The sequence below is a fragment of the Danio rerio genome, chromosome 21 (genome assembly GCF_052040795.2).
Source record: "Danio rerio strain M-AB ecotype USA chromosome 21, GRCz13ab, whole genome shotgun sequence".
In the NCBI taxonomy this organism is placed as follows: Eukaryota; Metazoa; Chordata; class Actinopteri; order Cypriniformes; family Danionidae; genus Danio; species Danio rerio.
This window is the reverse complement of record NC_141041.1, coordinates 36,325,781-36,353,732: the sequence shown is the minus strand read 5'-3', so window position 1 is coordinate 36,353,732 and position 27,952 is coordinate 36,325,781. Positions and strand designations below refer to the sequence as shown.

The window sequence follows — 27,952 nt, the reverse complement described above, 5'->3', positions numbered from 1 at the left end:
TTTACCAAATCTATAATTAAATTTTATTTTAAATGTGTGTTTGTGTAAAACAATATAATTTGCACAAAGAAATGATGTGGTTCTTTTCTAAAGAAGTAGTTACTTAGAGCATCATTATGGGTATTTTATGTTAACTAACATGGTTCAAGCGATGGATCTGCGACAGAGAAACTATGCATTTTGGGAAACACTCATCACTTCATTATTCTTTTTTTCAAACGATGCATCATACTATGATAGTTCAGCCGCGATACTAGGGCTGCACAATATTAGAGAAATTTGACATTGTGATATTTTGTTTTTCTGAAACATATTGCAATATGAATACTACTTCACAAGATGCTTTGAATAGGTCTATTTTGGGAGAAAATAATAAATAAATTAAATTGATTTGGGTGATTTTATAAATGAATGAATCATGTAAAAAATAACAAACAAATTGCAAGCAAGAATAAATTACAATAGAGCAGGGGTGCCCAAACTTTTTCTAATGAAGGGCCAAAAACCAAACTTGATTGAGGCTAGTGGGCCAAAATTAAATACAGTTGTCATGGGTAATTTCCTAATTTATTTAACAATGTTTAGAAATAACTAACATTGCTTCATATTAACTAATACAGCATCATTCTTTATATTTTATAACATTTTATTCTGCAATTATTATATTAAAAACAAAAATCTCATTTATAACAAAATGGAGCACCGTTGAATTTTTGCCTTGATAAGATGGTGGGCTAAATCAAAGCTTACAATAGGCCAACTTTGGACTGCGGGCCCTACTTTGGACATCACTGCAATAGAGCAAAGAAGAAAAAGTTAAATAAACAGTGCTTCAAGGTTTTCCGAAGAGTCAATTAGTATTCAGGAACGGAAATGGAATTTTACAAAGTCAAAAACTGTAGTCGTCATTGTATTGATAATTCTGTAAAATAATTCTTCATTAAAGTTACAAATGTTGCACGTTATTGTGTCAAATGTTTTGCACTCTTTTGAAATACCTTTTAAACGTACAATTGACAAAGTTTCACTCTGTTATGGTTATACTTCGCAATGATTCCATTGTCAATTGTTGATCAACTATAATCCTAACTCAACATTGCATATCGTGCGAGGTGACTATTGCGCAAATGCACATTGCGATATTGATGCTAAAACAATATTTTGTGCAGCCCTAGTTCAGACTCAGATAAAAAATTTAAAGAAAATAATTAATACTTTCTTGTGAGGCCCGGTACCAGTCCACGATCCAGGGGTTGGGGAATACTTATCTTAATCATGAGTAAATACATCCACATACCTATTGTAACGCCGGGGAGTGACACCACAACAGAAGGTAGGATCCAATGTGCAGGTTTATTCACAGTCAGGCAAGCAGTGGTCAATACGGGAGCAAACAGGTATGTGAGGACAATCCAGAATCGTAGTCAGTTAACAAGCAAGAGGTCGAAAGGCAGGCGGCAGACAAGGAAAACTAAATAAACAAGGCTAGGTTCAAAACACAGAGAAACAAGACCAGGATAACGCGTTGTAATGTCACCTAACAGATAAACAAGACTCGGCAAACTGAAGGGGTGAATGTGTGGCTTAAATAGTGTGTGTTAATCAGTCTCTGAAAGTCCTCAGGTGTGCAAATGTAATCAAGCTAGATGAGTGAGCATGGGTGTCAGGGAGAAGTGCATGTATGAAAATGTAGTCCAGTAAAGGTGTAGTTCTAAGTGTGTGTTTACCAGCGACATCTGGTGGTTGTTCGCTGGTGAACATGACACCTATACATCCATCAACATTTATTTTTTATGCTTGTATGTTATGCCATTATTATTATTATTTTTTGACTGTTTGGTAGATTAATTTATGATCCTTCAGCTGGTTTAGTTTCTGTCAAATTTCCGTTCTTGACTGTTTAGCCCCATCTTATGACTGAATAATGCATAGGTTAGTGTATGCGCGATTCAGCCATTTTGTTTCCTTCACCTTTTCATTTAATTAAATAATTAATGAACTATTATGGATCAAAACAAGTTTTTTTTTTATCTCTTTTGATGTTTTGTAGCACATAGCTGTATAATAAGCAGGATAAGGTATGTTGAGGTGGTTGTTTTCACATAATATGTATTCTTAAATTAGCCAGTAAATTTATTAAACTCAGAATAAATATAAATTTTTCATGTTATGAATGCAAATTTACAACATCTACATATAAAATGGTATTTTCAAGTTTGTTTATTTATTTAATTACTAAGACAAAATTACCAGTTATCAGAAGTAATGTAATAATGTTGGCTTATTTGCAATAATTCTTAATAAATAATAAATCTTATTTGAATTTAAAATATCATTTTTATACGAATATATACATATATATATATATATATATATATATATATATATATATATATATATATATATATATATATATATATATATATATATATATATATATATATATATAACATAATAAAACCATACACTAGCTCAATTCACCAAACAAGACAGTATCAGGAAAATACAGTAATTTACTTAATAAGTATATACATTAAAAGATAAACTTGTATACATATACAAATGTATACATACATAAAATAGCATTAAATAAATAAACATAAAACAAACTGTGGAAATTGGATGTATATTTAAAAATTAAATTAAATAAATTAATGAGTTAACTTTTACATTTAACAAAACTATAATTATTTTATAGATTTCTGACATTGAATATATATCGGTTATCAGACATGGCTTAAAAATAATGACCAGCTTATCTGAATCAGCTAGGCAGTGAGCATTCTTACCATCATATATTTCTCAGTCAAAATGTTTGGTGATTTTTACGTTCATAATGCTTTGACAGTGATAACTTGTCCTTGTAATATTAGTATTTAAAAGGCCTGTATGTGTAACGCCGGGGAGTGACACCAACAACAGAAGGTAGGATCCAATATGCAGGTTTTATCTTTGTCAGGCAAGCAGTGGTCAATACGGGAGCAAACAGATATATGTAGACAATCCAGAATCGTAGTCAGTAAACAGGCAATAGGTCGTAAGGCAGGCGGCTAAACAGGATAACAAGGATAAACAGGGCTAAGAACAAAACACGGGAAAACAAGACCAGGATAACGCGTTGTAATGTCACCTTACAGATAAACAAGACTCGGCAAACTGAAGGGGTGAATGTGTGGCTTAAATAGTGTGTGTAATCAGTCTCTGAAAGTCCTCAGGTGTGAATGTGAATCAAGCTAAATGAGAAAGCAGGTGTGTGGGCGAAGAGCATGTATGAAGTTGAAGTCCATTAACTGGCAGATTTGTAGTTTCATGACTGAGGGTTTACCAGCGACATCTGGTGGTTTGTTCACTGGTAAACATGACAGAGCCCCCCCTCTAAGGAGTGGCTTCCAGACACTCCTAATACTGTTCAGGCGGGAGGTGGAGCGGAGGCGGAACTGGGGGAGGGATGGAGGGCCAGGACCATGCAGCGGGGGCGTACCTGGAGCGTGGAGCTGCGGAGGGCCTGGAGCGTGGAGCTGCGGAGGGCCTGGAGCGTGGAGCTGCGGAGGGCCTGGAGCGTGGAGCTGCGGAGGGCCTGGAGCGTGGAGCTGCGGAGGACCCGGAGCGTGGAGCTGCGGAGGGCCTGGAGCGTGGAGCTGCGGAGGGCCTGGAGCGTGGAGCTGCGGAGGGCCTGGAGCGTGGAACTGCGGAGGGCCTGGAGCGTGGAACTGCGGAGGGCCTGGAGCGTGGAACTGCGGAGGGCCTGGAGCGTGGAACTGCAGTGGCCCTGGATCATGAGGCTGCGACCATTGAGGAAGCTTAGGAGGCGGTGGCCGTTCAGGGAGTTCAGGCGGCGGCGGCCGTTCAGGGAGTTCAGGCGGCGGCGGCCGTTCAGGGAGTTCAGGCGGCGGCGGCCGTTCAGGGAGATCAGGCGGCAGCGGCCGTTCAGGGAGTTCAGGCGGCGGCGGCCGTTCAGGGAGTTCAGGCGGCGGCGGCCGTTCAGGGAGTTCAGGAGGCGGCGGCCATTCAGGAAGCTCAGGAGGCGGCGGCCATTCAGGAAGCTCAGGAGGCGGCGGCCATTCAGGAAGCTCAGGAGGCGGCGGCCATTCAGGAAGCGGCGGCCATTCAGGAAGCTCAGGAGGCGGCGGCCATTCAGGAAGCTCAGGCGGCGGCGGCCATTCAGGAAGCTCAGGCGGCGGCGGCCATTCAGGAAGCTCAGGCGGCGGCGGCCATTCAGGAAGCTCAGGCGGCGGCCATTCAGGAAGCTCAGGCGGCGGCGGCCATTCAGGAAGCTCAGGCGGCGGCCATTCAGCGAGCTCAGGAGGCGGCGGCCATTCAGCGAGCTCAGGAGGCGGTGGCCATTCTGGAGGTTCAGGTGGCGGTGGCTCTGGCAGCTCTGGCGGCAGCGGCACTGGCAGTTCTGGAGGATCTGGCAGCTTTGGCAGCTCTGGAGGGTCTGGCAGCACTGGAGGGTCTGGCAGCTCTGGAGGGTCTGGCAGCTCTGGAGGGTCTGGCAGCTCTGGAGGGTCTGGCAGCTCTGGAGGGTCTGGCAGCTCGGGAGGGTCTGGCAGCTCTGGCGGTGGCAGCTCTGGCGGTGGCAGCTCTGGCAGCTCTGGTAATTTAGGTGGTGGAGGCCATTCTAGGGGCTCAGTTGATGGCATTTCAGGAACTAGAACAGGAACTATGGCAGGAACAGACAAGGAACAGGAAACCATCTTGTGAGCTAGTGGCAGATTGGCGTTTACCACATTGTGAGTTGGAGGGCTGGTTGTGACCACATTGTGAGCTGGAGGACTGGAGTCGGCCATCTTGTGAGCTGGAGGACTGGAGTCGGCCATCTTGTGAGCTGAAGGACTGGAGTCTGCCATCTTGTGAGCTGGAGGACTGGAGTCGGCCATCTTGTGAGCTGGAGGACTGGAGTCGGCCATCTTGTGAGCTGAAGGACTGGAGTCGGCCATCTTGTGAGCTGGAGGACTGGAGTCGGCCATCTTGTGAGCTGGAGGACTAGATGCGGCCATTTTCTGAGCTGTGTGTGTGGTGGTGGAATGAGCAGCAAGCCCCGTTGCCAGCGGGTCTTGCTGTTCTTTGCCCCCCCCCAAAAAATATTTAGGGGTGTCCTCCACCTTGCCAACAGTGAAGGGAGACCCACTCATTTGCAGTGCAAGATCAATGTATTTTTCCAATGTCCAGTGGGGTTCGTACAGTGGTATACATGAATACAGAGGTTCAGATAACCCGCCATGGAAAAATATCATCTGGCACAAATTGTCCAAAGCTGTAAGGTGGGCTACCTGAATAAAGTCCTCCACGTATTCTTCGATGGGGCGATCTCCCTGACGAAGACACATGAGTTGAATTCCTGCTGGACAGTATGTAAAACAATAAGTTTGGCTAACCGTTATCAATCATCGTTGGGTTGGTAAATGAATGAACGTATGAACAAAATGTCTTTATATAAATTCACATTGTTTTTGCAGATGAGAAATATAATGCGATGAAGAAATATAATTTAGTCACATGGCTAAATATTGCTAAATGGTCATTCAAACAACTTTGCCAAAGCCTCTCTACTTGACGGTTGTTCTCATGCATCCACCATGTTTGTAGTTTGTTTACACTTTTTTCTTGAGTTTGTAGTTCTAATCAAAAACATGTCCAATGCACAACATAATGTGGGCATTATTAGCAGTTAGAGTACGGACGGTTCTACACTTCGAAATAATTAATGAACAAATTAATGACTTGAACATGCAGGCTATGTTATGTTAATCATATCATATAAATATTTTTACTCATATTTCAGTTTTCTTAGTTGATTGGCCTTCATTGGTGAACATTATTGGTGAACATCTATATAACAAACATGTTTTGAACCCTTAGAATGTACAACATACTGTAGTTAAGGTAAATTTAACATAGATTACACAGACAAGTGCAATTGGCTCTGTTGTCCTAACAAAAGCACACATGAGAAAGCTCATCATCATAACTCTCTCCGATCAAAAACCTCCTAACGCACTTTGGCTTTGTTTAAAAGGAAATGAATGAGAACACTGCAAATGTTCTGTGTGAATGAAAACACCAGTCACCGCTTCTTTGTGTGCCAGATCTCCTTACAGTTCTTAGTGAAGCTAATCGTGTTTAAAAACAAGGTTAATTTTCCATTTTCTTATGAACAGGTCATGTTTGGAGACTGTCCAAATCTTGATTGAAACCTAAACCTTAGCTCCTCGTCTTTCTCCCAAGGCCAGTATTGAATAAGAGTCATCAAGAAGTATGGAGAGAAAAATGCCCTCATCTGGTATCCAGAGGACCAAATGCAAACGCAGCTGGTCTACTATGTACTATATTCCATGACTGACAGTCTAGTTTATCATATGTTACTCTTTTAAAGAATTCCACTATACCTGGAGAGAGCTATCGGTCAGCATTTTCATTCATCTCAATTGCACTTGCTAGGCTAAAGGCTAAATTCTCTTCTCAGACAGTTTTTTGTTTTGCAGTTTGCATTTAACTTACCAATATTTTACAGACCTTTTAATGAAAAAATATTAATTTGTCTGTCTCTAAAGCATCTCCTACTTAATGCCACTTACAGTACTGCAGCCAGATGTCTTGTCAATAGCGGGGAAAGAGTTAACAAGTTTCAAATGGTTTACGTTACATGTTAAAAATTAAATGCAGTTAACAGATCATTAAATAAAAATAGATATCTGTATGTAATAATTATTTAATTTGTTTTAAACTTTACTTGAAGGGGTTGTTCCTAAGACTGTCATGAAACCTTTATAATCATGACACAACACATGAATGTAAATGGATTTTATGCATGCTTATGACAACTTTCATACCTGTCAAAATTGGAATTTTGACCATCCCCTTCACCCAACCACCCCCCACCCCCCCAAAAAAAAATCCCGAATTACTAAATCTGTTCATCTGGAGCTGTCACATTGTAAATAAACAGTTTAAAACGGTCAGTTATATGTTTTAATATTATTCACATTAGAAAAAAATGCAAATAAATGAAAGTTTAGCCTATTAAAATTAATAGCTATTATAAAGAAATTGAGTCAAGTTATCAAATTTCATCAAACTTTTCTTTAGTGTATAATTTCAACATTCTGATTAAAGTGTAGCAAATGAATCTCATTTAGATTTTTAGTTTGATTTCATTAAATAGCGTCACTTTAAAAATGCACAGATCTATAATGAAAGCATTCGATTTGCTTGCCTAACTTTTTATGCTCATTTAAGACAAAATTAGTTGTTTAAGAGAAAACCAACCAAAATCGACATGTTTAGTTACCCATCGCGTGTACAGAATCCGTTGGGGAAACATCGTCTTTTTTCTCTCTATGAAGCACGTCTGACAGTCACGCATTGCTACATAAAATAACTGTTTTAAGGATTACATAGTGGCAATGGCCCCTGTAATGGAAAGGAAGGGAAACTCACTGTTGTTCTATTTATTTCAGTGTTTCCATGCCTAAATAAAACAAAAGCACAGAACAGATTGACATTTAGGAGCAAGGGGCGTCCCCTGTCCCATGTTGGGCACCTACCCCCACCACCCCCCCTCCTATGTCAGATACGTCGGTAGTGACAACTTGACATTACCAAGACAACATAACTTGACTTAAATCTGTCATGAGACCATTATAATTGTGAATGTTTCATATTTTGATCACTTTTTCAGTGGAACAAACTGTGTTTGTCATTTAAATGTCACATTAAATTCATATTCCATTACACTGCCAAATCATTTTTAGAAGTGCCATTAATATTGAGTGGCATGTTAATGACAAATTCAGCTTGTGCAACTAGTTAAGGTCCAAAATATATATTAATGATGCTGTTATGAAATACATGACATTTATAGTGACCTCATGAGAAAGTTGTCATAACCATATGTCATAATATGTCAAGCTGTCATAACCATACAGTATGTAATAATATGTCAAGTTGTCATCTTTGCATTTAAAATGTCACAACTGAGCGAATGAGACCTAATGACAGCTTTTATAAACATGCAAGCATAAATATGTGTCATGTCATGATTATAAAGGCTTCCTTACAATCTTATGAACAGCCCTTCAAGTACAGTGTTTTCGATTATTAACCACTAGAGTTACATTCCACATTGATTAACTGATCAGAGAAATGGATAATTTCTTTTTATGATTATGTGGAAAACATGAGTTTGTACAAGTTAATGAAGTGCACAGATACATCATTTATAACATGCACTACTATATACAGTACATATAATAAATAAGAAAAAGTACATTTTGATTTTGTGCTGATTTAAAGGTCACCTAATTTACCCCTTTTTTAAGATTTAAGATAAATCTTTTGTGTCACCAGAATGTATCTGTAAAGTTGCAGCTGAAAACACCCATCAGATTTTTATTATACCTTTCATAAGTTTGTAATGGTTCTGTATTGCTCTGGGGTGTATATAAGCAACTAGTCTCACAGCGGCAGCGGTCGCGGCAGCCTCGTGTGAAGACCGCCTCGTGTAAAGACCATTGACTCTACCTTCGCCATCGACTCTACCTGCGCGACTAAAACCGACGAGTGTAAAGACCATTGACTCTACCTTCGCCATCGACTCTACCTGCGCGACTAAGACCGACGAGTGTAAAGACCATCGACTCTACCTTCACCATCGACTCTACCTGCGTGACTCCACCGAGCAAAGACACAGACAAAGCACTTGAGTACTTCACTTTCTTATTTTACTTTATCTTTACACTTAGTTTTGTTTTTATTGCACTTTTATTATGTGTTTTCTAATTCCTGTTGTTACTAACACTCACAAAACACGGGAGGTATGCTGCAGGCGTAATCCTCACAACCTTCGTTCAGTACATGTATCTGCTATTTCACAACTCTCTCTCTCCGTGGGCCTCTGGAATTGTCAATCAGCTGTTAATAAGGCAGATTTTATTACCTCCATAGCTACATATTCTGACTATAATCTCATGGCTCTAACTGAGACCTGGTTGAGGCCGGAGGACACTGCTCCAACTGCTACTCTTTCTGCTATTTTCTCTTTTTCCCACACTCCTCGTCAGACAGGGAGAGGGGGTGGGACTGGACTACTGATTTCCAAAGAATGGAAATTTACACTGAGACCGTTACTGCCAACAATCAGCTCCTTTGAATTCCATGGAGTCAACATTATTCACCCCTTCTACATAAATGTGGTTGTCATCTACTGCCCACCGGGTACATTAGGTCACTTTTTAGATGAACTGGATGTTCTTCTCTCATCTTTTTCTAATTATGACACTCCCTTGTTGGTGCTAGGTGACTTCAACATTCACATTGAGAGACCGCAAGCTGCTGACTTTCAGACTCTGCTTGCCTCTGTTGACCTCAAAAGAGCACCTACTTCTGCTACCCACAAATCAGGTAATCAGCTAGACCTTATTTACACACGACATTGCTTCGCTGATCAAACACTAGTAACTCTACTACAAATATCGGATCATTTCCTTCTGTCCCTCAACATCCACATTACTCCTGAGCTGCGACACACTCAAACACTGGTTGCCTTTCGCAGAAACCTACGCTCTCTCTCACCCAATAGACTATCCACCATTGTTTCAGACTTTCTTCCTCCATCTTGCAAACTCTCTGCACTTGATACGAACAGTGCCACTGATACACTCTGCTCCACACTAGCATCATGTCTAGACAGATTATGTCCTCTTGCATCCAGGCCAGCCCGTGCCAGTCCTCCTGCACCCTGGCTCTCGGATGCTCTTTGTGAGCATCGCTCAAAACTTCGGGCTGCAGAGAGAATTTGGCGGAAAACTAAAATTCCTGCACAGCTCTTAACATACCAAACTCTTCTGTCTTCTTTCTTGGCTGAGGTTACTTCTGGAAAGCAGACATATTTCCGTCAGAAAATCAACAATGCCACTAATCCTCGCCTACTTTTTAAAACCTTTTCCTCCCTCCTCTATCCTCCTCCTCCACCTGCATACTCCACACTTACTACTGATGACTTTGCTACATTCTTTTGCACCAAAACTGCAAAAATCAGTGCTCAATTTGCTGCACCTACAACAAACACGCAAGATACACCACCAACACCACACACACTCACCTCTTTTTCTCAGCTCTCTGAGTCTGAGGTGTCCAAACTCGTGCTATCTAGCCATGCAACCACCTGTCCACTTGATCCCATTCCCTCTCATCTCTTGCAAGCCATCTCTCCTGCAGTCATACCAACACTGACTCACATAATTAACACATCTTTTGACTCTGGTTTATTCCCCACTTCATTTAAACAGTCTAGGGTAACCCTACTGCTAAAGAAACCCAACCTGGACCTTTAGACTACTTGGAAACTACAGACCGGTATCCATACTTCCATTCATGGCCACGATTCTGGAGAAAGTAGCGTTCAATCAAGTCCTGGACTTTCTTACTCAAAACAATCTCATGGACAATAAGCAATCCGGCTTTAAGAAAGGCCACTCAACTGAGACTGCCCTGCTCTTGGTCGTGGAGGATCTGAGACTGGCTAAAGCAGACTCAAAATCATCAATCCCCATCTTGCTGGATTTGTCAGCTGCTTTTGACACTGTAAACCACCAGATCCTGCTATCTACGCTTGAGTCACTGGGCGTTGCGGGCACTGTTATACAATGGTTCAGATCTTACCTCTCTGACAGGTCATTCAGGGTGTCTTGGAGGGGAGAGGTGTCCAACCTACAGCATCTAAACACTGGGGTACCTCAAGGCTCTATTCTTGGGCCACTTCTTTTCTCCATCTACACGACATCTCTAGGACCAGTCATCCAGAAACATGGATTCTCCTACCACTGCTATGCTGATGATACCCAGCTATACCTCTCTTTTCATCCTGATGATCCCTCGGTTCCAGCTTGCATCTCAGCCTGCCTGTTGGACATTTCACACTGCATGAAAGATCATCATCTTCAGCTTAACCTCACGAAAACGGAAATGCTTGTAGTTTCTGCCAACCCGACTCTACACCATAATTTCATCAATCCAGATGGATGGGGCAACCATTACTGCATCCAAAATGATGAAAAGCCTTGGAGTGATGACCAACTAAACTTCTCTGACCACATTTCTAGAACTGCTCGATCGTGCAGATTCGCACTCTATAACATCAGAAAGATCCGACCCTTCTTATCTGAACATGCAGCTCAACTCCTTGTTCCAGCTCTTGTTCTCTCCAAACTGGACTACTGCAACTCTCTGCTAGCGGGGCTTCCAGCTAACTCTATCAAGCCTCTTCAGCTGCTCCAGAACGCAGCAGCACGAGTGGTCTTTAATGAACCTAAAAGAGCACATGTCACTCCGCTACTCATCCGTTTGCACTGGCTGCCAGTTGCTGCTCGCATCAAATTCAAAGCTTTGATGTTTACTTACAAAGCGATTTCTGGCTGCGCCCCTTCTTATCTGCTCTCATAGATCTATGTGACCTCCAGAAACTTACGTTCTGTGAATGAACGTCGCCTCGTGGTTCCATCCCAAAGAGGGAAGAAATCACTTTCCCAAACGCGCGCGTTCAATCTGCCCAGTTGGTGGAATGAACTCCCTAACTGCATCAGAACGGCAGAGTCACTCGCTGTTTTCAAGAAACGACTAAAAACTCAGCTATTTAGTCTCCTCTTCACTTCCTAATCTGCAATTGCCTCTCTGGATATACCACTAACTGCTTCCTTGTCCTCATTTGTAAGTCGCTTTGGATAAAAGCATCTGCTAAATGACTAAATGTAAATGTAAATGTAATTTCAGCTCTTAACACAATGTAGCTGTTTTTGTGGTCTGTGCCTTTAATGCTGGTTCTCCCCGCCCGCCAATCCCACGTGCCTGTCAGAGTGTGCCTCAATCTCTGCCTCGGCTGCATCAGAGAAACAGCACAGTGGCAGACATGAAGGAAGCAGATCTCACATAACGTTTGTGAGAAACACTACAGTAAGAACTTCCCAAATGATTATTTCATGTATTTGTTGTGGAGGTAATTTAAGCCTTTCAATAAGTCACACTAAATGTCGTTACAAAGTTCAAAGTTCACAGACACACACACACACACACACATACAGCAAACATGGTTTTAGAATGGCAAATGTGACAAGATACACGTTAATATCCACTGCTGCATGGATATCCGTAATGACAATGTACAAAATAAGTCCGATTGTACATCCACAAACCGGGATCTTCTTTTATAATTGTTCTAATATGCAGCTGCAATGATAAAGTAAACACTGTAAAATCACTGTAATTCATTTCAAATCTGCACTGTTTTAAAAATGCTTTAAACTTGTAAAACTCATACCTGATCACATCTGATTATGTTTGATGATCACAGAGAGCTGAACAGATCATTTAATCCCAGTTGCTTTGTGCATGTCCTGTCTTGTTGATATGATTATGTGTGTTACTATGGGGACATGTTAGTACATGTTTGTCAGTCAATACGGTGGGCGGGATAATGTACTCCTACATCACATTGCGATGGGCCTCAAAATTTGAGGGATTTGGATCCTATTTTAACATCAGGAAATTAAAAAAAGAGGCTTGTGTCTTTATATCACCCCATTATGACACTATACTTACAGACAGTTCTGTCCAAACAGCTTACAAAAGATGACTTTTATAATAGGTGCCCTTTAACACTTATTTATAGGATTATTAAGATCGCCCCCTACTGGCAATCCATAGCATTTGAAAATGATATGTTATAACTGAAAGCAAGTGAGTTTGTTAGTCTTATATGCTCTCTGAACCTCTAGTTCAAAGTAAATGAGTGAGCAGGACTCTTGACATATAGTATAATGTGTGAGCTGTGGGATCCCATTAACATCCTTTGTCCATTCGTCATGGTCCACACACTCTCTGACAACATCCATGTGATGGATTGGACAGGACGGTGTATGTTAAGTGTAGTAATCTGTCTGCTGTCATTAGTGTCATTACACCCAACTACTCACATGCTTCTCTTTCATCAAATGCTTTTTTTTACAGAATATAAACAGATTTCCAGTAGCCTCCTGTGCTCTGTCAGAGTCTGGCCTCTCATGCTGGAGAAACACTGCATTTCCTTTCTGTCTCAAAGGCTTAGCATTTTTCCTGGTTGTGTTTGTATGTGTGTGCGCTTGTGTCTGTGTATGTCTGTCTTACAAGCACTTTGTCTCCATTTCTGTTAGTTCTCATCTTGAGTTGAAAAGTTATAAGACATTTGCCCTGCTCCAAGGTCTAATGTGGGAGTGTTTTTGAAATGTGAAAACTTCCATATGGCAGACAACTTAATTCTTTTGTTTTTTTGTGCCTCCTAAGATGCCTTTCTCATCAAATTCTGAAGCGGTGTTGTATTAAATCTTAGAAACGCATCCAGGAATGCATTCTAATAAAGTGAAAACATAAGATGGCAGACAGATGGCAGAAACTTTAATTCAATATCAAACTAAAAGGTTTACTGTTAGCTTAGCAAAATGCTAATGTCTCCCACTTTAAAAAAAAATGCTGTGCAAGTTATAATACTTTAAATACCATCAATTATATTAGATTATAGCAACACAGTGGTTTAGTAATTCTTAAAACTGCATGTGGATCTAGTGGTGGGCAAAGCAAGGCTTTATGAAACACTGAAACAGTCGAAGCTTCGAAATGTTTAGAAACCACCTCAACGATGACACCTAATGGTCATTTTTATGTATTGCTCTTGAACAGCTTCAGCAAATAAACAGTTAAGCAAATTAAGGTGTTAAACCCTACGTTTTAGGGTTGAGGTTTCAAGTGATTTAGTGAAGCAGTGAGAGTTTCTGACTGGCATGCAGAGATAATAGCAACCCAGGCTCATTTTAAAAATGTAGTCCCATGGACGTTTCTGGAGATGGCAAAATACATCCTGGGAGGTAAGTATTTTTGCAGTTTTTTGATTCACGAATTCACGAGAGGCCGCTGCGTGCGCTTTTTCGTATCTCAAATGTCTCTCACGAGTGCCGATTGCACCCGTGCTGTTCTCGCATAAACCCACCTGTCAAACCAACGCTGTCGACCAACCGTCTGTCTGACTGACTAAATGATTGACACTGCGACCGGCCAATCGACCTACCCACCCTCCTTCTTCCCTAAACCCAAACAATTTTACCAACTGACCCACCCACCCGCTTACTACCCTAAACCCAACCAACGATTTACAAAAGCCGTCTGATTTTTTCCTTGCTCTTAGATTTTACCACATTCTCACTCTGTTATTCGCTTGTTTATTGTTTTTGTCTTACCTGATTTCTGGAACCGCTCTTCCCCGCACTCGATCCTGATCGTCGTCGTCATGGTCAACCCCTCTCTGCATCTCATGTTCGCCGACGGACACGACAAGCTAACTGGACAAACTGGTTGCAGCAGAAAAGACCTCCACATGGAGGCAAGCGGTCAGCCGGTAAGCACGAAAAGGAATGGCGTCACACCGCCCCGTAACATTCGCTTAAAAAAAATGAAATGCAGCCATACGTACTTTCGGCTACATAATCTGCGGTCTCCAGAAATGTCCACAGGACTACGTTGTCAAATCCAAGGAGATGCAGCTGTAGATGTTCATTTTTAAATGCTCTGTTCTTGTATCATTGTTCTCACATCTGAATGAAAAATTTGTAAATAAACATGTCTTGTTTTGGTCATAAAAAACATTAACATTAATAACTACATCATCAAGTCATAATTTCAGAGTATTTGGATCTAAGGAGGGATTGGAACTTGGGTCATTTGCAGCACAGTTGCTCTGTGAACACACACAGTCCACTAGGCTAAATCACATAGATTTTTTTTCCAACCCTGTCAGTCGTAGATACGCTAGGTCTTGAAATGCTTCTGAAATGGCCGATGCTTTAAATCACTTCAGTCACATGACCTGGTGTTTCTAAACAGTTTAGTCATGTGACCTATTGTTTCGAATCACCTTAGGGCCTACTCACAGTATGCTATCCGAACCGTGCCCAGGCCCGTTTCCCGGATCGTTTGAGAAGTGTGAGTGCGCTGAATCGGGCTCAGGCACGGTTCACTTGGCCGGCCCTGATCCGGTTGGAAGAGGTGGGCCTGAGCACGGTTCACTTTGGCTTTGGCACTTGTAGTGTGAGTGCAAAACGCGTCAAAGCCCGAAACTGAAAGCAAGACGTGACTTTTAAGGGACTGTTTCATATGGATTTATTAATCATTCTTACTGCTCAATGAACGCAAACTGCCGTAGGTTATTAAAGACACAAACTCCTCACTGCATGACAGCTGCGCACCTTCAGCAAACTTCCTCATTCCTGCAGCACGAGGGCTTTATGACTGTTTATGAGCATCAAAAGTGGCGGATTTGTTCGGCGAAATATCTGACTGCGTGTCACCACATATCATACGACTTAACGATATAACTAGAGAAATTTCCTCTGTGCTGAGCGAGAGCGATCACTGAACAGCGCAGCAGTGATGACGTAAGTGTGCCCAGCCCCGATTGTATGTGAGTGCGAGCCGTCAGGGGAGATGGGAGTGGGGGACAAGCGTGCTTTGGCCCAGTTCGAGGCAACTGTACATAATATGAGTACGGCCTTAGTCACGTGACCTGGGTGTTTTGAATCACCTTGGTCACCTGACCTTGGTGTTTTGGATTATACTTTGGTGCAGTGTTTCAAAACATTTGAGCTTCAGGATCTCGACAGTGTGCGAAAACGTCAGTTTCACATCAGCCCTGGATCAACGTGGATCCTCAACTTCATTGCCCAGCATCCCTAACTTTACAGAATGTTTTCTAATTTTAAAAAAATTCTAAAATACATGACATTAAATATATATTTTAATAACAAGTTCAATAACAAATTCATAACTTTTAATATATTTCAATGGCAACATTACACTTAAAAAATGACTGTCAAATCTACAGTAACTTACTACCAATTTTGGTTGTCAGTAATGCTGTGTTCACACCAGACGTGGAACGAGCGAATAAATCACGCTATTTGCACATAAATAGACACATGAGTATTTTCAATTTACTCACTTCATTCGTGTGTCAAATTCACTTTACAATAGACGTGGATTCACGTGGCTTCTGTCTGCCCATTGAGTCTTGCTTCATTGCTGAATGGCTAACATGGATTTTATTGAGAGAATAGCGGTGTTTATGTACTTTAGGAAGGCTGATAAACAGCGTCAATTTGTTTGGAGCTGTATCTGAGTCTACCAGATGCATTCAGAGGTGCACCCAACTCTGTGAGTTCATCAACTCCTCCAGAAACTATACCTGGATGATGGAAGCTTTCAGCGGGGCTTTAGACTGAGCTGTGACCTATTTATTGAGCTGTTGTCCGGTATCAGCAGATTTTCTCCCGGGACATCAGCAACAGGCGCTACATAATAATCACGCCCATTCAAGAGAAAGGTCCTGATTGGTTAATGTCTGCTAAAGTTCATATTTTCCAAATCCAGCGTTTCTTGCCAATCGCACAAAACGCTTAACTCTCAACGATTTATTTTGACGCAGAATAACCCAATTCACACACATTGTGCCACAGCATGTCGAGTCGAGTCTTTGCATTGACTAAACATGTAAATCACTCGGGCTTGGCGCTTAGTCCACGTCTGATGTAAACACAGCATAAGACTGTTAATTTACAGTTAAGCTGTATTTTCTTACATTACTATTGTAATTATTAATTTACAGTACCAAAATTGCCAGTAAGTTACTGTACAATTAATTGTAATGATTAATTTGCAGTGTAATTATGAAATTACTTGTAATCGAATACATATTCACCAGTCACTACATGAGAAACATTTTTATTATCCCCATTTAAGGGATCAGTGACGCAGAAATTAACTAGTTTTAAAGTGAATCAAAGATTAATTGACTTGGGCAAAGTATCTTGATTTGTTTTGAGTTGTTTTAGAAGTCCTAATATTGGCTCAGTGGATTTCTCCCCCTGTGATCCCTCGGCTCAAACAGGAAGGTCTAAATTGTCTCTGATTGTGTTTTCTCCTAGGTGTGGATTGGGGCGAAAATGAAAAAATATTTCTCCCTCTTTGAAGTGCAGACAGTAATTTGTTTGGTGGCATTGAGGAATGTCTCGCTAAACTATCTCTGCCATCCATTCCTGTTATATTCCACAACAAGAAAGTCGATGTTAGAGCCAAACTGGCCACCTGGAGCCAAGAAAACTCGAAGCAGTGGTGGGAAGCGAATCGCTGCAGCATTCATTGTTTGTGTCTGTCGGAATCAAAGAGATATTGGCTTTATGAGCGATCAAACACACACAGTGACCGCAGAGGACAGTGGATTTCTTATTGGAGAGGACGGGTGGTCTGTTTCCACACATTCATGCACACACAAACACACACATAATGCATCTGAATCTGTCAGCAACTCTCTGTTGGATGTTTTGGCACATAGTGAGGCTTCAGACAGGCTGAGTTCGGCCCAAAAACAGTCTTGCTGATATGATATGGAGCTTTTGGATAAAGCTGGATGGTGCATCTGTCCTGGTTTGATCTGTTGGAGGTCTTGCATTGTGTTTCTGTGCTTTAGATTGTAACTTTTTTTTTTCTGTAGATTGTTTGTTGGAGAGCAGAGAGTCTGTCTGTGTGTGTTGAAGAGGACCAAGAGATGGGCATCAGGCAAAGTTTCTTAGGCTTTAATTTTGATGGTGGGTTTCATTTCAGATTACAGGATCTGGAGGTTTCCCAAAAGGACTCCAAATGGAAAGAATTAGTCGGTTGAAAAACGCAGATGTGTTCGATTGTCCGGTAAACCCCATTGTTGACTTGTTGTTTCCAAGTAGACTGAGTTTCTTGCATTAAGCATGAAATGTGCTTTTCGGTAAAGATGATGTGCACAGTGTGTTTTCTGCCCAGTAACAATAATCAGAGGTTTTCAGATTTTACTTGAATATCTGCTCAGTTAAACAGAAAGAAGGCATCTGACTAACTTTAATGGCTTGTTTAAATAAAATGTTTATACTAGTGGTGGGCTGTAATTGGCGTTAATGTGCTGCGTTAACGCAAATCTCTTATCGGTGTGTGAATAAATATCGCCAGTAATCTATTCTCAAAGTTGGAATGGGAGCTAGGTCTGTTCTATGCAAGCTATGATAACTTTCACCTTGATATTTTAGCGCGGATGTATACCTTGCCGAATCGCACTGTAGGGGGCGAGAACGAGTCTGAGTGTGACTTTAACTGCAGTTCGGCACTTTCACTCATGAACGTTTCATTCATGCCGCCGTGACAAACCAGGGTATTAGACACAAATAAGGATTGGTGAGAGTGTTATGGAATTTAATAACGCACGCCAAATGGAAAGAAAAAAAAAAACTACCACATTTCGTGATGTGTGTGTGTGTGTGTGTGCATGTGTGTGTGCGTGTGTGTGTGTGCATGTGTGTGTGCGTGCGCGGTTCATTATTTACAGCTGCGTGTGTGGATCTTGTGGGAAAATATATTCATACTCCATGACTTAATTCCATTTCTGTTCTGTTCAGTTATGACTTTAGTTGGATTAAGGTGATCAAAAATCGCTGTTTCGAGCTTATTTAGGCCTACAATTCAAAATTTATGTTTAACTATAGAACTTATAGAACATCATTTATTTTCATCACCAATTATCATAGTAACAGTTTCTCAAGCAGTTTGTGATGCATTTTGGAAACAGGAGATGAGCCCCTGGTATAATGCGCCACCTTGCTTGAAAAATCCGTTCTCAAAGACTTACTTTTAGTCGTTATTTGGGTAGCACACATATTCTGCATGCCTTCAAATGAGCCATTTTAATCTACATTAATCTAGATTAATTCCAAGATTACAGTGAGATTAATATAGATTAAACAAAATGTATCTGCATGTGTCCACCTATAATATATACATTTTTGATGTTATGTAAATTCTACCACATAGAAGTCTGTCATTCAGCAAAGCAGCAGCTTATTCAAATATTAGTATAAATTGGGATAGGATAGAAATTATATAATGTGTAATTATATAATAATAATCTAAGAAAACATGATACACCGTATTTTTAATGTAAAATAATTATGTAGAATTATAAACTATAACATGTATATTTCATTCCTTCATATCATTGTTTACACATTGTGTCTTGGTTTTTCCCCTAATACTGTAAACATCATTTATTACATATTACAAATTTATAATTTTTATTGATAATTTAAAGGATATTCCTGGATTTTCAGCAATATTCTCATCTTTAGGATCACATGGTCCTGTTCCTGCGAGAAATCTGTTATGTAATGTAAAAATCGCTCACTTTTTCCCATACTGTATGTAGGATGTCTGGTAGATCAATTCAGGTCGTAAATCCTCATAAAAAGGTCTGTTTTAACCAAGAAGAGATACAAGCAAATAAGGGAGTAAAACTTAAAGGGAATTTACTCCACTAATGACCCACCCTAATGTGGCTCCTTTATAAGTTTCTTTATTCTGCTAAGCACAAAAGATGATTTTTGGAAGAAAAATGAAAACCTGTAACCATTGACTTTCATAGTAGGAAAAACAAATCGTCACCTTAGAATTATAAGGTTTAATCTGACATTTTTGTCAAAATTGAGTTATTGACATATTCTTATTAAACATCTTACTTACATTATGGCTTGTTTTTTATAAGTTGTTTACATTTTAAGATTTAAAAAAATGCGCGCTGATACACCGGCTTTTATGAGGAGACTTTTTTCCGCTTTCGCTTTTCAGCCTTTTCCACTGAGCCTTTTCCACTCTCAGTGAATGGCAAATGGAAACGTCCCTTGCCTCAAATCTCTGTGCATTATAAGAAAAACAAAACACAATGTACATTCGGAAGTGTAGCATGCATCCATAACATTTATTTTATTTATTTTTTTTTTGCGCAGCGACCCTACTTTGAATAAGTCTGATTTACTATACAATAAATGGTAACTGCGTTTCACAAAAGACAGAGTTTTTTTTTTTTTTTTTATCGCACCTGGATGCTATGAGTATAAACAAGAGACCAAGACCTTAAGTATGGTAAGAATGAATGAATAAATGACAGCTTCTATAACTGTCTGAGAGGAATCCACCTTTTTGCCCAGTAGGCCTATTTTGTGTTTTATTTGCTAAGCTATTTTTTAAAAGATAAATATAATGTATAAAACTATACATTATTTAAATTACTTCCTAATATCTATACATGTGATAAGCTTTTTATATCAATGGACAATGCACAGATATTGCTGTTTCATAATGTTTTTACACTACATTATTTGAATCTACCAAGTTTAATTTACAATGTTTGCAATGTTTACATTGCTCTACTTACATTAAATCTAAATCCAAAATATCAGAAATGACAACAGATTGTTAAGATTTAAATAATGACAGTTTTAATGTTATTGACTAATGCAATTTACAGATTTCATTCATTCATTTTCCGTCTGCTTTTTCCCTGGTTTATCACAGCAGAATGAACCGCCACTGACTTGACAGATTTATATATTTTAATTTCAGGTGGTTTGTGTAATGTGTTTTATATTTGGTAAAATAATTTCTAATTGCATCTTAATTTTCAATTAATTACACTGTTTTGCTTCAATAGGTGGATTTAGAGGGTTTTGCATAAAAAGCAGAAGTGGATTTAGCTGGTTTTGACACAAAAGAAAATTTACCTTGTTAAAAACCAAAGAATTGTCTCAAGTAACATTTAAAAAAAAAAGGGTATTTTAATTACTAGCTAATAACCCTAATATCACATATAAAATGAAATTTCTGAACATAATTATAGGAGCCTGATATAAAATGCTCATTTACAAGAAAAGATATATGATGGATGTAGAGGGTTTTGCATCTGAACTTTTCAAATACTATAGGAGTCAATACAGGTTTTTATTTTGTGTTTAAGAGATGGAAATTCATAGGTCTGAAACAAGTAAAGGGTGTGTAAAGGATAACAGAGGATTCCCTTTTGGATGAACTATCCTTCCAAGACCAATAAATTGTCACACTTACCAAAATGATAATAATAATACAACAGATTTTAATCCAAGATGCAAGTGTCTCTTTATTGACTGGAGGTCAAAAATAACAGTGCAAAAGAGACCAAACAGTGAATTTATGTGAGCAATAGTCGTGACAGAATCGTCAGCCAATAGTGTCCAGAAGTCAGCTGAAATCAGGCAAACAGACCAGGTAATCAAATAGTAGCCCATGTGAGTCAAGATACACATGAAAATAAACAAGCAATAACAAACTGACAATCAAACAAAGGATCGCCGCTCAGATATAGCCGTGGTAATTAGCCACAGCTGGTCGGCTAATCAGAACAGCTGATCGGCATAGCAATAAACTACGTAACCACAACAACACTGACACGCCACAATAACCCACGTGGAGGTAAGCAACACAGCCATGTGACAACACAGACAATAATAGAAGTGTGCACTTACATATGATGACATAATTGTGATTTTGGTTTGTTTGTTTGTTTGTTTGTTTGTTTGTTTGTTTGTTTGTTTGTTTTAGTAATTAAAGACATATACTCCTTTGTCCTTTTTCCAAGTAATTTTAGAGTCACTTTAGAAGTTAGATTTTGTTGAATATTACTGTCAAATAATCTAAAAATCAATTTAGCCATATTCTCCATATCTCACACATTGTTGGGACTAAATTTAAGTTCATAATATTTGTATGACTTTTAGTTTGCAATCAATCAGTCAGTCAGTGAGTCAGTGAGTCAGTCAGTCAGTCAGTCAATCAGTCAGTCAGTCAGTCAGTCAGTCAGTCAGTCAGTCAGTCAATTAGTCAGTCAGTCAATCAATCAATCAATCAATCAATCAATCAATCAATCAATCAATCAATCAATCAATCATCTTATATTTGTCTTAAAGTAAGGGTTTGATTATGATTTCAAAAGAATTTAATTGAATTACATTATATTTAATCCAATTATGCTAATACTGGAAACTCCAGAAAACATCTGTGTACACATTATGAGAGTTAGGAAAGAAAAAAGTCCCTCTGCCCCTAATGACACCATCATTCTTGTATGAAACAGATATAACACCCCCTGTTTGGAGAGGATTTTGGAAAAGGAAAAAAGTATATGCGAGTCTCTATTGTTTGGACATCAGCACTTTCGAAGCGTTCAGAGCACGTGCGGCGGCAGCCCTTTATGCAGTGGTGTCGATTTATGCAGTGTGTGGGCATTTCCTTCGTAATGAACCCTCAGGGGAATGAGGGTTTTGGAGGGAGGGAGGTGGTGGGATTGTAATATTTCCTGCGAGACCAAGCTGAACGACTAGCTCAGCGGCCCGTTCTGTGCCGGGCTTCAATTTTGCGATGACTGAGGGGGGCTCTGGCATGACTTTAACAGCCCTTCTTGAAGTTCACATTTGATATTCCAGCACATCAGAGAAGAGGTCTAACCTTGCCATCGATTTACCCTCTCATTTGGGCTGTCTAATTTGCTGTGGAAGCGAAGGGAAAAGACCCTGCGCTCTGGCAGGGAAAAGCCAATAAGTCGTAGGGACTGCTACGTGTCCTACAATCGATTAGCGCTGTGTGGCTAAAGCCTTGTAGAGTCTCTCTCTCTTTCGCTTTTGTTACGTTCACGGCGCCCCTGGCAATGGACGCGGCCCATCAGTCAAAGCCAACGAATCTCAACTCGACACAGCGAGAGCGCAACATGAGCTGTCAAGTGTATCTGTCAGTGAGTTTGTTCACTCTGGCAGAAAGATTTGTATTGATCTTCGCTCGTGGTTTGGATTTCCCTCTTTGCCCTCATAGACTATTCCTCCTTAAATGGTATAAACAAGACAATGTCACATTTTCTTCCTAAAAGCGTCAGGTTGTCCAGAAACATTAGTGAAGAGTTTGTTGTTTTGCTTCTGACAGGCAATGTCACAGAGTTTCAGAGATGGCCACACGAGTTAGAAAGAGGAGCGATCGATTCAGAGATCAGGTTGCCCGAGGGTTTCTTCCAAAGCTGATGAAAACATGATATAGCAGGCGCACAGAAATAGCCCTGATTCGCTTAATGGACTTGATTGTGCAAGCTTTGTGTTCTACCTGTTTTTGAAAAAGCCTAATCTCTGCCTCTCCTTCAAACCCTTCAGGCGGGGATGATCCGCGCAGGTCAGGAGGAGTTTTTTATCGAGCCACTGGAGAGAGGAGGCGACATGACAGGAGAGGAGGAAGGAGGACCCGGGCGTCATCACATCGTCTACCGCTCCTCTGACATCAAGAAGCCGGCCGTCAATCAGCCCGCTGACTTTCACCCCAGAGGTCAGACCACCTTTATGACACCAGCTCATCATGGAGCGCTGCCGAGAGCTTTCACATGCATGCTGATGACTATAGAGAGAGATGCTGAGTTTCATGCGGTTGACACTACAAAATTATTTGGCTTTCTGAATTATTAGCCCCCTTGGATATTCTTTTGTCACCCAATTTTTGTTTAATGGAGATATTTTTTTTTCACATTTCTAAACATAACAGTTTTAATAACTCATTTCTAGTAACTAATTTATTTTATCTTTGCCATGATATTTGACTATATATTTTTCAAGGTACTAGTATTTAGCTTATGTGCAATTTAAAGGGTTTACTTGGTTAATTAGGTTAAAGGTGCAGTAGGTGATCTGTCAAAAAGCTAACCGTTAGCATACTAGCTTTGAAAACACAGTCCCTCAACTGTCATCCAAAGCCAGACCTCCTGAAATCACGTACGCACACTGTAAAGATAACAGTAGACAACCCATTTGATAATGTCATTCGCCAGTTAGAAAATTTATAGTGCTTGATAATAGTATAAATCTGTAGGAAAACTGTATTATATATAGCATGTTTTCAGTTGTGTAGCAAGCAAAACTTGTCATACTGTGCAATATTTTATGTACGCAAGGATCGCTGGTAGGGATGTCCAGATCCAATCACATGATCAGAAATCGGGCCCGATCACGCAGTTTCAGACTCGATCGGAATCGGTCAGGTTACCTCTTGATCAGGACTCAAATATATATATATATATATATATATATATATATATATATATATATATATATATATATATATATATATATATATATATATATTCTCATTATTTTTTAACACATCTATATTTATGCGGTGGCAAAGAGTTAGATCTCTTTCTTGACTTTACACAGAAACTGCAAGCATGCTGCATGACATCACTTTGTTGCAGAGACGCTATTGGTTAAATGCTGGCAGAGAAGAACACGGAAGCAGCTTTAAGCAAAAAATGCGAGTATGTCTGCAGTCTGGAGGTATTATAAAGTTGATGACAACATTGCCATAGCAAACTGTGAGATATGTAAACTCGGGATTGCCAGCCGGCAATTTTAAATTGAGGAGCTATTTGTTTTTATATTCGATTTTTTATTTTGATTTATTATTTAATTTAATTTACTCGCACTAAATTCAAATTTAATTTACTCATGCACTAAAGTCCAAAAGTGAAGAATTTATGCTATCTATTACTTGATTGTTCAAGCTACCTCACAGAAGTACTTTGTTTGTTATCAGAGTTGTTGAAATTTAAAATAAGGTGAATTAAACCAAAAAATAAGAAACATCCTGGAACGTTTTCTTCACTCTTCTCTATTATTTTTATGTTTTATAGAAGTATCGGATCGGGTTTCGGTATCGGTCGATTCTCGAAATCAAATGACTCAGACTCGGACTCGAGGGCATAAAAATCTTATCGGGACATCCCTAATTGCTGGTCTCACTCTCTCACGCTTTGTCCTGAAGCCATTTTGCTTAGCAAGCCATATGCAAGCTACAAGGCTAGGGGGATTAGCGCTATTTACTGAAGTTTTGCTGTTAAACTAAATAAAAATTCACATTATCGATGTTGTAAAAGGACCGCATAAAAACTGAAAATAGTCACATCACATCACTATTTCATTGGCTGAACAACACTTCTGTGCATATAACCCATTTGTAAAACAACACCATCTACATAAGCTTTGGGGGACTAAAATAGTTTTAAAACAGAACATTACCTGTCTCACAGAAATACTTCAGCCATGGTGCCGTTCTTCCTCCAGTGCAAAAGTAACTCCTATATTGATTCAGGATTTGGAAAAAAATTAATTCAGCATGTTTTTACTGCTGTCACTCTCTCGTGTGCACAAACCTTAAAATCTGTCTGCGTGAACAGTGGTGTGCAGCAGTGGCGTTGCGAGGGGGGTGTGGGGTATGTCTTTGCCCCTGATGTATTGTCAAAAAAACCCTGATCTTTTGGAATATGCTGCACTTAAATAAAAATAGGTTGTATAACATTTATTTTCTTATCTAAGTACTTAAAATGACCACATACATCACGTGCATTCCACTTAATGCAGTGTGTGTCAGGTAATTAAATAGTCAGCTGTTCAGCAGTACCTGTTTCTACCGGCAGGTGGGAGTGGCACTGTTGTCACATGGTGCTAAAATAAATCCCGCCACTGCACTGTCATCATTCATTCATTGTTCTGAGGAGCTGAAGCTGGTGAGGTAATAATACAACTGTTTTGCGAAACTGAATAGTTGTAACTACTGATGAAGCTTAATATTTATTTTCACAGTATAAAATGTGTGCAGTTTTGGTGAAATAAAATAACTGTCATCAATAAAATGTGCATCATATAAATGTAAATAAATGCGAATTAGTCATAAAAATGTAAATTGTACTAGCCTTCTAGATATGATATAGATATCTAGGCATATTTATCTATGATATAGCCAGTCACATCTGTTTCTGTAATAGTTAAATCACAGTGAGTCCATTCATATTATTTATAGCTATATTCTACTGTAACATGCTATGTCAGTTAGCATCGGATTACACAGTAAATCGATACCTAAGATGACTGAAAGAACACATAAACCATTTATTGTCGCTGTCATGTAAATGATCAGTTAAACCATTTTATGTTTATTCAGATCTTATTTCTTTATTTAACTACAGCAATAGCTGGATGCCTTCATCCATATTTGGGATTTCCTGGAATATTCTACTTATTTTGTGAGGCATATATGGAATTTCTGCTCAAGTATGAATAAAACAGGCGTTACAAGCATTAAAGTTCTACAATGCCTACATTAACCCTATTTTGAGGAAAGCTAAAAAAAATCTCCCTCTAAAGAAATTTGAAGTAAACATATTTCTAGCACATAGATCATTATTTTTTTTATACTAGTCGGTTGGGTTTAGGGAAGGGGGTTGGTGGGTCAATTGGTCCTTTTTAAAAATCTATTGGTTGGGTTTAGAGAAGGGGGAAGGTGGGTTGATCGATCAGTTGGACAGTCAGTTAACAGCAGCCTTTGGTGGATTTAAGTAAGAACAGCAGGTGCAAATGAGTTGGAACCAATGAGGAGCCTGGGTTGGAACCATTGTAGATGAGATTCAGGAGTGGACAGAATATTTAAGTGCACAAAAGATTTGGTGCTATGTTAAATGAGCAAGGACAAAATAAACATATTATTTTTATTATTAGGAAACATATTCTTCCAAATTATTTCCATAATAGTCCAGAGGCGAATACTAGCTTAATGTCAGCAGGAAAGTGTAGTTGGGATATGCAGTATTTGTATTTGATTATATATATATATATATATAATCATAAGCTGACAGATAAACAGTTGAGCGTGCATCTTTTAAACTGTCTGCTTTTTGTTGGCTGTATGTGGGCGGAGTAATACACAAAGGGTAAGAGGCTGTAGGAGTTCTGATATTGCAGAATATCGCACGGCTATCAGCCAATCAGATTCGAGAACCAGACAGAACTGTTGTATATATATATATATATATATATATATGAACTACTCTGCAATTATTATCAAATCTCGTGTCTCAACTACTGTATATAAACTAGTAGACAAGTTGACAACTGGAATTCTCAAGTGAAATTCACAAAAGCGACCATGCTGGTATTTTTCTTTGGGGAGAGATAAACTGGAAATGAGTGTTAAAATGATATGTGAAGCACATAAAATTTTAACGCATGGTAAATGTAGCCTCTTAGCAAACATTTGCAGTCTTTGCAAATACTGCATAGGCTTTATCCATTTGATGCAGTGAATTTAGCTGTCTAAAAGCCATGTCTTGTAGTATTAAAGAAAAGGTTGAAAATTGAAATGAAAGTTCGGATGAATGAATAATGACAGAGATGAACTTCATTTTTGGTTGAACTATTCCTAACTGAATGCTCTGGAGCAGGATAAAGCGAGGAAAGTTCTCCAGGGCTGAGTCATTGGTCTTCCACCCCCGTCTCTGTCTCTCTCAGCATCCCGTGTGAGATGTGTGAGGAAAGGAGCTGCAGAGTGACTGGATAAAGTCATAAACTTCTCTAAAAAGGATTCACATGTCACATTGAGTTTGAGCGGTCGAGTTTAGCCGGGGGATATGGAGAGGCTTGACATGCGTCACAGTCCCTTCGTGTTTTTAATTTTTCTTTCCAGACTCCTTGTTTTGGAGAGCTGCATGAAATGCTTAACTGCAGTACTGCATAACAGAGCCGTGTTTGACAGAAAAACTCAACATCTTGCAGGTCCTTTTAAAAGGAATTATAAGAGTAGCTGTGCAATCTATCATTACCACTGTTGGGCACTTTTAAAAAGCAATACTTTTTTAATGTGTACGTTTTGTTTTACTTTCTGCCCAAACCTAGGTTTGTTTCAAATATTGTGCATCATTCCTTCTTATAGTCTTCAATGGCTGCCTGTGGTCAATGTCGACTTTGAATCTCAAAGACAGTTGTAGCTGAGATCTGGAATATAGTGGTCCCTCGTTATTTTTGGGAGTTCCGTTCTGAAAATAACCCACAATAGGCGAAATCCGCAAAGTGGTCAGCTTTATTTCTTTTACGATTATTATACAGAGTGGGCAATTTCTATAGGTACACCTTAATAAAATGGGAATAGTTGGTGATATTAACGTCCTGTTTGTGGCACATTAGTATATGTGAGG

The 27,952-nt window shown here is 39.5% G+C and overlaps 1 protein-coding gene across 2 annotated transcripts in view; it reads left to right on the top strand.

Annotated features, from left to right (window-relative positions):
- Window positions 1-27,952, top strand: part of adamts2a (ADAM metallopeptidase with thrombospondin type 1 motif, 2a) — a 172,449-nt gene that overhangs the window by 42,800 nt on the left and 101,697 nt on the right. For both annotated transcript variants that reach the window (XR_015520379.1, XM_087301409.1), the window contains exon 3: window positions 23,094-23,262. Coding sequence is in view for 1 of the 2 variants with exons in the window: in XM_087301409.1 (XP_087157535.1) it covers window positions 23,094-23,262 (169 nt within the window). In the remaining variant the exon portion in view is untranslated. The remainder of the gene's footprint in view (window positions 1-23,093; window positions 23,263-27,952) is intronic.